General features: G+C 38.2%; 1 protein-coding gene across 6 annotated transcripts in view; it reads right to left on the bottom strand.

Moving 5' to 3' along the window:
* Positions 1-12,953, bottom strand: part of App (amyloid beta precursor protein) — a 237,999-nt gene that overhangs the window by 125,452 nt on the left and 99,594 nt on the right. For all 6 annotated transcript variants that reach the window (XM_078044496.1, XM_078044500.1, XM_078044498.1 and 3 more), the window contains exons 4-5: positions 12,538-12,650; positions 10,264-10,457 (exon numbers count right to left, since the gene is read on the bottom strand). In XM_078044496.1, the coding sequence (XP_077900622.1) occupies positions 10,264-10,457; positions 12,538-12,650 (307 nt within the window). The remainder of the gene's footprint in view (positions 1-10,263; positions 10,458-12,537; positions 12,651-12,953) is intronic.

Raw genomic sequence — 12,953 nt, forward strand, 5'->3', positions numbered from 1 at the left:
TGAAAGTGAGAAGAATGAAAAAAAGGTCTCATGAAAATAGAAGGAAGACCAATAGAGCAGAGCAAGGGAACAGGTCAAGGGAGGAGAGGAGCATGGGGGACAAACAGGGGGAATGAAATTGATCAAACTATATTATGTGCATATATGAACATGAATCCAACTATTACACATAATTATAATACAATAATAAAAACACTAAATAAATAAATGCCCATCGTACCAAAATGACAAAAACAGTTTCAACTCTTATGCTGAGTTCTGGGGTGTTACAATCTGGCAACGGTGACACAGATGAACAAATTTTGAAGATATCATAAACACAAATTAGAGAGATAAACGTGAAAGCAGTAAAAATACATGATAATAGCAGTTGAAACTGAAAATCTAATATTTTAATGTCAACTAAATAAAAATATATACATATGGGGGAGGGAGGAGAGACCAGGCAGAAAAACAAAACTTATTATTAGTCAAATTATATGTGAGTCTCCCTTGACCCAAACCTTGTGAAAAGTTATCATACTCTTAAGTATTTTTTTTCAAACTATATGTAATAGATGTATATTTTGAATGAAGACAGAGTCTCCCATGCTACTAAATGCATCAAGTATTTCAAAACATGATTAATGCCTTCCAGAAAATATGCTGACATCTGTTACAGCAAAAAAGGACAGTAATAACACTAATGAAAGGAACAATATTTGGTATAATGGTAAGCATTAAGGAAGTAATCAGTACAAATAAGAAGCCTTAATTAAAATTCATTGCATTTGAGCACATTTTGATAATGGCATTTTTTTTTTTTTTAGCTACAAATGCAGTTACTAAGGTCTGTTATGATCTCCATCTTACAGAAGCTGCACTGAAAGATAGACTCTTATGGTGGTTGCTTCTCTGTCCATATCAGATCAGAAGGAGGTTAAAGCTTGAATGGAAGATTTCCTTAGAACACAGTAATTTCTCTGGCATTCCAATGCCAAAGAAGCCTCTAAATCAGGAGTTCTCAACAACTATGTGGGCTGCCCTGCTCACTGTAGGATGGTTAGTAGCTTCCCTGGTCTCTACCCACTGGGTTCCAGAAGCAACCCTCCCTGACGGTGACAACTAAAATTGTCCTGTAAACATTTCTAAAGATCCCTTGAGCAGAAATTGTCCCAGGTTGAGAAATACTGCTCTAAACCAATATTTACTCATTTCCTAAATCAAAGAATAATTGCCAACAGTTAATGGAGTTGAGCTAGTCTCACAGTTACAAATTGTACTTCCGAGACTTTTGCCTACAGTTATTTTTTATTAAAGAGCCCCAACTTCACACTGAGGAACAAAAAAGTCCTGCTAGTTCAAATAGGAAAGTTATTATGAGAATGGACTTTTATAATAAAAGCCCAAAGAAGGGAAATCTTACTATTACGAGTAATTGCAATTTCATTTTCTTCTATTTTATTTTACTTTTTGAAAAAAAAAAATGAAAAGACATTTAGGCAGTCACTATTGAAAAGGTGTTAAGAAATTGTAAATTTTCCTTTGATTTCAGCACTTTTTTTTTCCTTCACTGTTTCTAGTTTTAGAGATTCATGCAATTTTACTTAAGAACTGCATGCCTGGAAGGATAATCCTTAATTTTGTTTTGTTTTAAAAATCAATTAGTTTTGATTATATACCAGACCTTGAGCTACCATGAAGGTGTGTATATTTGATATGAATGCCAATTAAGTCAACTCAAATATTTGTTAAGCATCTAAACTGTATAAGATTACACCACGTGTTTCTATGTGTCAAGTCACACAGGCCTCATCATGAATACAAACTCCTGGTAAGTAGGATACGCTGTTAATCCTTGAAATATTTTCTGTGTTCACTCAGCACAATTTTACCTTTTTTCTTCTGGGAAGTTCCAACTACCTGTAAGAAGAACTGATGTTTTTGACTTGTATTCTTTCTTGAAGAAAAAAGTCAAATCAATCAAATAAAACTTTAGGTTGTAATTACAACATAAATCCAATGAACTTTTCATCTATCAAAGATGCATTACAGATCTTCATAATTTTATGCTTATATTTTACAATATTTTTCTATTTCTATCATCCCAAGAAGTATTACCTATCGAGAGAAGATGGGAGGGGAGGGGAGGGGGGATAGTAGGGGATAGGAAAGGTAGCAGAATACAACAGTTACTAATTGGGCATTATGTAAAATTGTGGATGTATAACTGACGTGATTCTGCAATCTGCATTTGGGGTAAAATTGGGAGTTCATAACCCACTTCAATCTAATGTATGAAATATGATATATCAAGAGCTTTGTAATGTTGTGAACAACCAATAAAAAAAAATGTTAAAAAAAAGAAGTATTACCTATCTCCAATTGTGCTAATGAAGACCAAATAGTGAAAGAATGATGGAATTGTCCAGAAGGATGATACAATAAGGAAATTGTCACATTTATCACTGTGTTCTTAAAAGTAATGCTTCATCTTTCAAGAGGGTATTAGAGAAGCCTAGAGGTTTACATTGAATACAGCTGCAAATCGGAATTTTTCTTCATTTTCCACATATTGGCAAAAGGAAAAAAAAAAAAGAACAATGGAGACATTTTCCAATTCCTGGATAAATCAGAAGATGAATGAAACTGATTATGCAAGTGAAATCTCATACCATGAGTCTCAGATCAGGGTGTCCCAGATGAGCTTTCCCAAGCTCCAGAACTGAGAAGTGAGCAAAGCATTTCCAAGAACAAAAAGGAAATATGATATTCTCACCCACTCAGTCATTCAACAAGGACAACATCATTCAGGATTTTGCAACAAAGATGCCAACATCTGCTGTTAAAAAGATTGTGACAGTAGTTTTTTCCCCTTTTACGATGTTAGCACAACAAAATCTATTTGAAGTAGTTTAGAAGCCCAGGTGTCTATAAAGGCCATTAGAAGAAAAAAAAAAATCACAGAGAAATTGGTGGTTGGGGATTGCTTAATCTACAGATGTTTATAAATCCAAAATAGAAAATATTTTAAAATAATAAAGAAAGCAGTTTTCTCAACAAAATGACCAGCAAAATTCTAGAAGTGTTAGATTTTTTACAATAATTAAGTGGAACTGCAAGAGCAAGGAAAGACTAAGAAGTACGGTTAGCTAAAACTGAATAGAGATGCTTACATGAAAGTTGGAATCATTATTTATAAAACAGACATCTTCCAGGTTCATGTATGGAGGATGATTCAAAAAGATATTACTCATTTCAGGGTTCTGCACCTTGAAAACTAGGAAAATATGGAATAAAAATCTAGGCATACCATATTTAAATTATAATTAAAATTAAAAGTTATTACGTTGCCATATTAAAATTTCTGATAAAATTACTCCCCACTATCCCCCCATTCTTAGTTCTCTAAGTTGCTTTCAAAAACATTTAAAAAAAAGATCGTCATCATAATAAGAATAATATTATAAAGGGCCCATTGTACTCAGATTGGTGCTGGCTTTCCTGAAGTAAAGAAGCTTGTCCTATCTGTCCCTCTGGCAATCCCCAGAATTGCTTTATTTGCCTAGGTACAGTGGGCACAGTCATTTATAAAGAGCTCCCATGTGCACACCCCCCCCACACACCTCCCCCCACACACCCACGCCTACACACACACACTACACATCCCCTAAACACACACACACACACAGCCACACACACACCCTACACACACACCCACCCACCCCTACACCCACCCATACACACACCCTATACACAGCCACACACAGAACTAGAGAGGACCCTAACAAAAGAGAACTCTCCTAAGTTACCATCACAGCCTTGAAGGAGGGAGAAGCTAGATGCAATCAAAAGTAATCATTCACCTACATCTGTCTCACCCTCAAAAAAAAAAAAAAAAAAAAAAAGGAAACAATATGATCATCTAATTATTTGGGAAGTAATTATTTGGGAAGATAGGTCAGGTTATCTCTCAGCACATTCTCACTAATGCTTGCAACCCTAAAAATTACTGACTACATCATTACAGATTCTGTTTTGAAAAACAAAAAGAGGTGACTGAGCACCTGCTACAAGAGATGGGTGCTAGAATAAAACAGAGGATCTTCCCTTCCTGCCTTTGCTCTGAGAGTTCAACAGCCCCTGGGCGACCATGTGGTTCTGAAGCTGCAGTTCCTGGTGGGGGAAAGCTCAGCCCCTGCTCCCCACTCCCAGAGATACACTGGAAGTGCGTTGTCTGCTCTTACAAATTAGCTTTCTAAACGAGTTTTCCCCCTGGAAAAAACGTTTAGCCATGATGCCTGAAATCTGTGTACTATTACTGTGAGCTACATTACTGATTGCACAAGTAGGCATTTTGAGAGGGTCTGAGAAATGATTATATTAGGGAAATAAAAACTCAGTTATTTAAAAATAAATTTTTGGAACGAAACCCGCTTATCTATATTAAAAGATTTACCTCCTTTTGAATGAGGTCCTAAAATAGAGCTCATTGCCACAAGGGCTGTTTCCCCAAATGCTTGATGAGCAATGGCAGAACACGGATTCTCTACAAAAACAACTCTGATTATCTACTAGATAACAAATTACAGTAGACTGTGGATCAAATTCCATTCCATGAGGATCAGAGTTCCTCTTTGTTTTTTCCCTCCTCAAGAATTGTCATACAAAGTCCCCTGAGGATAGTTTAAGTCAGTTGTGCTCAATTCCTATTCTGAATCTACCTTTCAAGCGTCACAAGGAGAGCTAGCTATGCTCCTGAAACCAGGAGGCTGCCGGCTGGCGGAAGCCCAGGTTCCTTGAGGCTGGGTGATGCAATCCCTCTCTCACTTTGCTCCTGCCTCTGTCAGATGAGAAGGCAGGCACACCTGCCCACAGGGCTACAGGAAAACAGGTTCGAAAGTGACGCAGGGGACCCGATGTCTCAATTACATTGCACCCAAGCCCATTCTTTCTTTTATGTTAGAGACACAAACATGTAAAAATAAAAATTAAGTAGTTCAACCTTGAAGTATATAATTGGGCTATCTAAACCATGTGTTTGAATAGGAGGAAAAAGAAAGAATGATTAAGAAAAGATCAGGTTATGCAGGGCTACACAGTCCAAGATGCAGTGTTATTAGGCACTTGAAATGTGGCTACTTTGAGTCCAGATGGGCTGTTACAATAAAGACCTGGGGGTGAGTGATTGTAGTGCAGTAGAAAAGTACGTGCCCAGTTTGAACTGTGGTGCCACAAACCAACCAACCAACCAAAAAAAAAAAAAAAAAAATCTGGATTTTAAAGATCTAGCATGAAAGAAAAGAAATAAGAAAACAAATGTGAACTATCTTAATAAGTTTTTCATATTGGTTAAATGCTGAAATGATATTTGGGATATAGTGGATTAAATAAAAACATTGTTGAAATTAAATCCACTTTTTCTTCGTACATTTTTACAATTGGCCTTAGAATATATAAAAGTACACATGTCCCTCACATGATATTAGACAGGCTGGGTAATGGTGGCACATGCCTGTAATCCCAGTGGCTCAGGAAGCTGAGGCAGGAGGATTGCAGGTTCAAAGCCAGCCTCAGCAATTTAGCAAGACCCTAAAAAACTTGGTGATATCTTGTCTCAAAATTAAAAATATAAAAGGCTAGGGATGTGGTTCAGTGGTAAAGTGCCATCAGATTCAATCCCTGGTTTAAAAAAAAAAATCCTATTAGATCTGTGATAAAACATTGGGAGGTTCTGTATATCCAATGATGAACCACCAAGTCTTTTGATAAATACACTATTCAATTTGTCTTTTGATAAATACACTATACAACTGTAGTTTGCATGCTAGAAGATAAAGAGATATGACTATCATTGGCAGGTAAGTTAGGGTACGAATAAATATTATAAGAATTCAAAGGTAGACTTGTAAAGGAGGTATCTTTTCAGGTTAACATCAAAACACATGTAAGATTTTGATAGGTCATGATCAGGTATCTTGATCATACATTAACTCCATTTGAGGAAAAAGGAAAAACATTTTAGAAGGAACAGAATGGTTAAAAACAAAAGCCTACAGAATGAAAAGGCCACACGTTATAAGGTGTCAGTAAACAGAATGAGGTATGTGTATAAAGTTGACAATGCAGGTTGGGGCCATGTAATATGGAGTTCTGCGTGCCTTGCTGGGGAATTGGCTTTTTTTGTTTGTTGGTTTGGTTTGTTTGTTTGTTTATTTATTTATGGTACTGTGGATTGACTTATTTATTTATTTATTTGTTTGTTTGTTTATTTATTGTACTGTGGATTGACTCCAGACCAAGGGTTCTACCACTGAGCTACATCCCCAGTGTTTCTTATATTAAATAAAAATAAGTGTTGAGGCTGGCCTTGAACTTGGGATCCTCTTGCCTCATCCTTCCAAGTAGCTGAGATTACAGGTGTGCACCACCACACCTCAGTAGATTTTTCTAAAGTTAAGGAAACCATCAAATATTTCCTGCCAAGTCCAACAGGATTGAAAGTGCACAGCAGAAAGATGGTGAAAGCAGGGAGAATTTTCTGGAAAGGGAGTGGTCGTGTGGGAGGGAGCAGGAGTGGTATTAATTCCTCATGGGAGTAGAAGTCAAGCAATGAATGAACCCTAGAGGCATAAAAACAAGAGCAACAAGGAAAACACAAGGAAGAGAAAGTGGGACACTGATGTTGTAAGGGGTAATAGAAGAAATTCGTCTAGTAGATAATAAGTGACTATCTGAATTCAGGCAGTTCAAGAACTAGCAGGTTGGTAGGTAGAGGTGGCGGAGCCAATAAGACTGAAAAGACAAGGGATGTGTGCTCAGGAGTTCAGGCAGAACATAATCACTAACGGGAAGACAGGAAGCAAAGAAAGAGGTACGGGAGATACTGAAGTAGAGGGGGAGACCTGCTCATTTTTTCAACAAACCTTTAACTGAGCACCCACCAAATGTCAGGTACCTTGCTGCACAAGTTCACAACGGGTGGCTATGAAAGGGTCAGGAGTAGAGGATAAAGCAGGGTGATGCTGGGAACCCAGGAGAACGGCCTGGATCACCGGCATGTGAAAGAGGAGAGGTTGTCAAACTGTGATACTGAGGTGCATCTAGTGACATCGAGATCCCAGCTGATGTTACAGCAAGAATAACGAATGGGATTACCTGGTAGGGTTACATGACTTGATACCTTAGAAAACTCAGAAGCAAGTAAGAGAGAAAACAATTTCTTCCAGAAATTATTGGAGAAACTGACAAAAATATGTTTAGAAAGTGTGAAGGGTACCAGTAAGCCCAGGACGTTCTGTGGAATACGTAAAAATGGTTATCCATTGATTCCATCCTGGTTAGAAAGATCAGAAAAAAAAAAAAAAAAAAAGGAAAAAAGGAGGACAATGGATTATTATAAGTTGGAATAAATCAGGATGATGATTATGAGGGAAAAGTGAAATTCAGTGGCACCTGATGCAGGTTTTAGCTGTAAGATCAGAAGATCATGGTCAGAGAGGCAGGTCAAAGCTGGACACCCCAAGGGAGTGCTTTTCCTGAGGGATGACACAGTCCACAGGAGGACTGCATTGAAGGTACTGAAAATGGAACAGAATAAAGGTGACTAGGAAGGCCCAGACCAGCATCTTAACTGAACACTAACGTGGATGGTGATATCTCTGGAGACAACAGGAGGTAGGTGGCCCTAGGACCCCATGTGCCTGGGTCTCTCCTGTTAGGACTGTGGTCCTCATGTCTAGATTGGATAGTGCACTGCATTGTTTCTCCAGTAGTAGGTAATACAGCAAGTTAACAAACAAACAAAACCCACACAGAAATAAACCAACATCCTTCAGTTTGGTGTTTGTAACAATGAGAACAGAGAAGGGGATAACCAGGAGGTCCAGTTACTGACAGAAATAAATAAATAACGGACCGAAAGTTAGAACAGGGAGCCGTGTGAATCTATTTCCAGGAGCAGTGAGAAAACATGTAGGCAGAGAAAGGGCCACTGGTTAAGTGAGTTTCCTAAGAAAAACGTTAGTAACACTTTCATTTAAGTAGTAAGTTGGAAAGGATAGAAGGAAGAGATCAAGACCCATCAAGATTGATTCTTAATAAAAATGAGTTTTTATAAGGCAGATGAAATGTTTTATGTGGGAACAGGGCCTGGCAAAGGACTATCCCTCTCAGAATAAAGCAAAAACATTCATTTTTATTCATATACTTGGCACTGAGAATTGAACCCAGTGGGGAGCTTAGCCACTGAGCCACATCCCCAGTCCTTTGTATATTATATTTAGAAACAGTGTCTTGCTAAAATGCTTAGGGCCTTGCTAAGTTGCTGTGGCTGGATTTGAACTCGCAATCCTCCTGCCTTAGTCTCCTGAGCCGCTAGGATTACAGGTGTGCGCCACCACGCCCAGCTTCCAATTTTTAATTTTCAAAGTCCCCCTGTATAAAAATGATCATAAATGACAGGTCACCCATGTTGAGCAGGGTTGTAAGTATTTATCCAGTGCCTTAGCATTCTAAGCAGCCACTGAGCTTTCCTGGTTTACTCCCCCTTCTCTGGATTTATTTACTCACTACCAGCAATTTGGTAATGAGCGATAACCAAATCAAGAATCCAGAGTTGGGGTTGTGGTTCAGTGGTAGAGTGCTTGCCTCGCATGTGTGAGGCACTGGGTTCAATTCTCAGCACCACATATAAATAAATGAATACAATTAAGGCCCATCAACAACCAAAAAAATATTAAAAAAAAAATTAGAATCCAATAGCATGTGAACAAAGAAAATGGCTGCACAACTTGAAACTTTCCCCTTTAGTACTGGCTGCATTGGTATCATGTTGGCAGAGACCTGGTGCAAAGACTTTTCTTAAAAGCTACTCTGAAGCTTTCAGATTTAACTACAATTTAGGAAAACTATCAAAGAATTACTTTGAAAAAAGTGAGAAGTAGGCCACTTTAGATCAAGTGGCAATTAGACCCAAACCAAAGGATGCCCTGCATCTGGCAGGTGGAATAGAGGTGTGAGGATCCAGCATGGAACCCAAATATTCCATTCTATGCAACAAAGTGCAAAAAAGTTTCTCAGAAGCAAATCCTGCAACACTGAGGCTTCCTGCCCTGGGAGAAGGAAGTTGTGTCATTAACTTTTAGCTTCTACAAAAACAGAGAAATATTTGCATGTTTACAGATGGCTTTTTGCTTATTTCTTTCTCTCATCCTTTGAAATTTGTTTTTTGTTTTTATTTTGGTTATTTAGCTTTATGTCCAGCTATACTGAATACATTAAAAAAACAAACAAACTAGGCAACACCCACTAAAAAGAAACCTTTTACCAACTGACAAAAACAGGCAGCTAAGATTCCTGAGCGTACACAGATAGTAAAATTATTTTGAAAATTTTACAAAATGTGTTCCACACTTACACAAAAAATCTCTGCCTGAAGTTAGAAAACTTTGTACTGTGTAACAGCAAGTCTTACAACTTGTATTTAACCTTCTGTTGGGAGATCTATAACACTAGGGAACATCAAGAGAGAATAGTGGAGGAAAAACAAGTGACACAATCCTCACATTCTGGAGGATGATATGGCAAGAAATCAACTGACCCAGATGACATTTCTAATCTAAAGATTCTACATCTATTATCTTATGATTTTACTCCAGAAGCTTGTCTTCAATTAAAAATGGGAATCTCATAATAAATTATGGGATTAAGATCTCATAGAAAAACTGATGAAAATGTTAATCACAAAAATGAAGAGAAAAGAACTTTAGCATTTATGAATGCTTTTGACTTTAGACATGAAGGAAAATGGTGACAAAGGCAAAGAATATCCCACAAAGACAACAAAAACCCAAAACCAAATCTTTCTTTTAAAAAAGTTTGCAGAATTAATAATTGACAAAAAGAAAAAGAAAAAGAAAAAAAATCCCAGAATAGTGTTTACAAAATATTTCCAAATTACAGAGCAAAAGAGAAAGCCAGAGTATTCATTTAGATTTCAATTCCCTGTTAGAACTATCAGTGATCTGCTATAATATTACTGGGATTTTAATCTCAATTCTTGAGATTAAAATTAACTCCACAACCAATTACATTAAAATTAAATAGCATGCTATAATCTTTAACAGAACTCCAGGGTTTGATAATTTTTTCCAAAAGAGAAAACTTTGATAGTAGTGAGCAGAGATCTTTTTGGTGAGAAATATAAAGACACATTTATTAATGAATGCAAAACCACATACACGATGTTTTAGCATGTATGAGGCCCAAGGTGGGACACCTTACCTCCCATCTGCATAGTCCGTGTCTGCTCCACCCCACCACACATCAGAGTCATCCTCCTCTGCATCTGCAGAATCGATACTGTCACTCTCCTCGGCCAGTGGGCAGCACACAAACTCCACCCCGCGGAACTTGTCAATTCCACAGGGCAGCAACATGCCATAGTCATGCAAGTTGGTGCTCTTCTCGCTGCAGGTCTGCAGAGGGGAAGGAGAGAACGTGAGGCAGATGCTTTTCCTTGTAAGAAACACAATACCCAACACACAGACCTGAAATATTAGGAACCAATTTGACAAAGGAAACAATCGACGGTTTGCTTTTTGAATGGATTTACAACAGGGTCTTTAGCAATGGGCTAGTTTGGTATTCTGTGTGTAAATGTGGTGCTGGGGACTGAACCTGCACCTTACTGAGGCTAGGCACACACTCTATACCTGTGCTACATTCCCAGCCCAGTATTCATTCTTTTTTTTTTTTTTTAAGGTTTATCATTTATTTAAGAAGAACATGATGTTAAACAATAGAGGTTCATAAAAACAATTAGAATGGAAACCAATTGGGTAAATGCAGAGGAAGGCTGCTAGGTATCAGAACATCTATGCTTTCTGGTTTTATTGGTGTATGAAAGATCTGAAGGTTCCTTTTGTACATCCCCAGCTCATTCCCACCTCCAGGACAGACCTAAATTCCTCTCTCTTGGACTAGCCTTATTCCAGAAATTCTGACTCTCTTGGCTCACTTCCCAGAGTAACAATCCCAGAAAGAGAAGTTATCTCTGCAGCCACTCTGAATCAGAACTTAGAGTCACTAGAGATTTTGTTTCCAATATCTTTTTGCTTTCCTGGGATTTTCTAAATATGCTCAAATCCAACGTAGCAGAAAGCTCAGACATCATCTACTGGTGACAAAGGAGAAATTAATAATTCAACCGCCTAGGTAAACAGTGACAATATTGCAGAAAGCATTTTGACCTCATAGGAATCTATGAGTCATTTTTGTTTCTTAGGAACAAAGGATTTTTCTCTTGACAACTCAGAAGAAATGAAAAATGAGGTTATCAGATGGAGAACTGGGCTTCAAATTATGTGGTTGGTTTTCTTAAGCTCAGCAAGCTCTTCAACCTCCAAAACACATTTTTTATATAAAGTAAGTTTTATTTTGCAGTGAATCAGAACATATTATTTTATAAAAGGTGAAGGCGATGCCAAATTTTAAGTAGTGTTTTCGGCCTAACAGCTTTAAAGCTATGATATAAGGGTAAATCGAACTAGATCAGATTTTTCCAGCTCAGCACTACAGACATTTAGTACCAAATAAGTGCTTGGGGTTGAGGAGCTGTTCTGATCACTGTACGATGTTCGGCAGAAGCCCTGACCTCAGTGTTGCCAGTGACAACACACCAGCAGCACTTCCCCTCCAGTTATGACCATCAAAAATGTCCCATGTTTCCAGGAAGGAGGAGGGGAGCAAATCTGAGCTAGATAAAGGAGCCTAATTCTAGGAGACTGATCTCATCATCTCGCCACAAATAAACTATGTACTTTTGAGAGAAAAACATTACAACAGAGGGACAGAGCAGTTTCAAAGGCACTAATTCCACAAAGTGACATCTCATATGAATCGCTTTGTGTCTTTTGCTGGCTCAGCCAAAAGCAGAAGTTAGCAAAGGGCTGGTTTGGTGCCACAGACTCACCACTTGTCGGGGAACAGAGGTGGCAGAGTGGCCTGGTGAATGCCAGACTGGACGGCATGACTTGGAAACTGAGTCCTAACTGTACCTTCCACATGGTATCAGACAGGCTGCTTCCCTGTTCTATTGTTTCAGTCACCAACAGAAAGTAAGGGCAATGCTTAAATCAGAAAAACTTCGGGTGGGACCAAAGAAAACCACAGAAAATCATTTGAAGGAGAGGTAAAATTTAAGGGGCTAAGTATTAAAGATTATAGTTTCATTTTAATTTATAAAAGCATAACAGTTTTAATCTGTAAGACATAATGAATCCAACTCAAGGGCCCTTGTTTCACTCCTTAGAAATGTGCGTGGATGGGGAGGCTGAGTGTGTGTGTGTGGACAGAGGGGACAAGGGGACTCTAGTTTCTGTTCAATTTTGCTGTAAACTGAAAATTGCTCTCTACTTAAAAAAAAAAAAAATCTTATGGATTTTTTTAAAGAATTTATTTATCAACATGCTGTTGCCTCAAAATGCCCTCCAAACTGTCACCAGATATGATCCCAGGAAATCTTCGCTTTGCAAGAAGGAACTTATGGGTTGGTACCTCTTTGGCGACGGTATGCCAGTGAAGGTGGGTTTCACAAACATCCATCCGCTCCTGGTGTAAGAATTTGCACTTGTCAGGAACAAGAAGAGCATCGCTTACAAACTCACCAACTGAAAGAAAGAAAAAGCACCTCCTGTCATTCAGGTTGCACATACTGCTCTTACCACAGAGGTCATTATCAAGGCAAGATGGGGCTAGATGAACTTCAGGGAACTTTGCAACACCTAAACAGTGCAATCAGGTCTCAAGTGCTGTTACAGTGTGGAGGCTGGTCCCCCAAAGCAACCTAGTAGCTTGCACTTCAACCTTGATGGTTCATCAAGGATGGATTTTCCTACGTATATAAATGATCTCTTTCCTGACTTAATTGGAATTTCTGCTTCAGAATTAATCATCTAAGAGCTTACAGCTAC

Source organism: Ictidomys tridecemlineatus, chromosome 3, assembly GCF_052094955.1.
Source record: "Ictidomys tridecemlineatus isolate mIctTri1 chromosome 3, mIctTri1.hap1, whole genome shotgun sequence".
In the NCBI taxonomy this organism is placed as follows: domain Eukaryota; kingdom Metazoa; phylum Chordata; class Mammalia; order Rodentia; family Sciuridae; genus Ictidomys; species Ictidomys tridecemlineatus.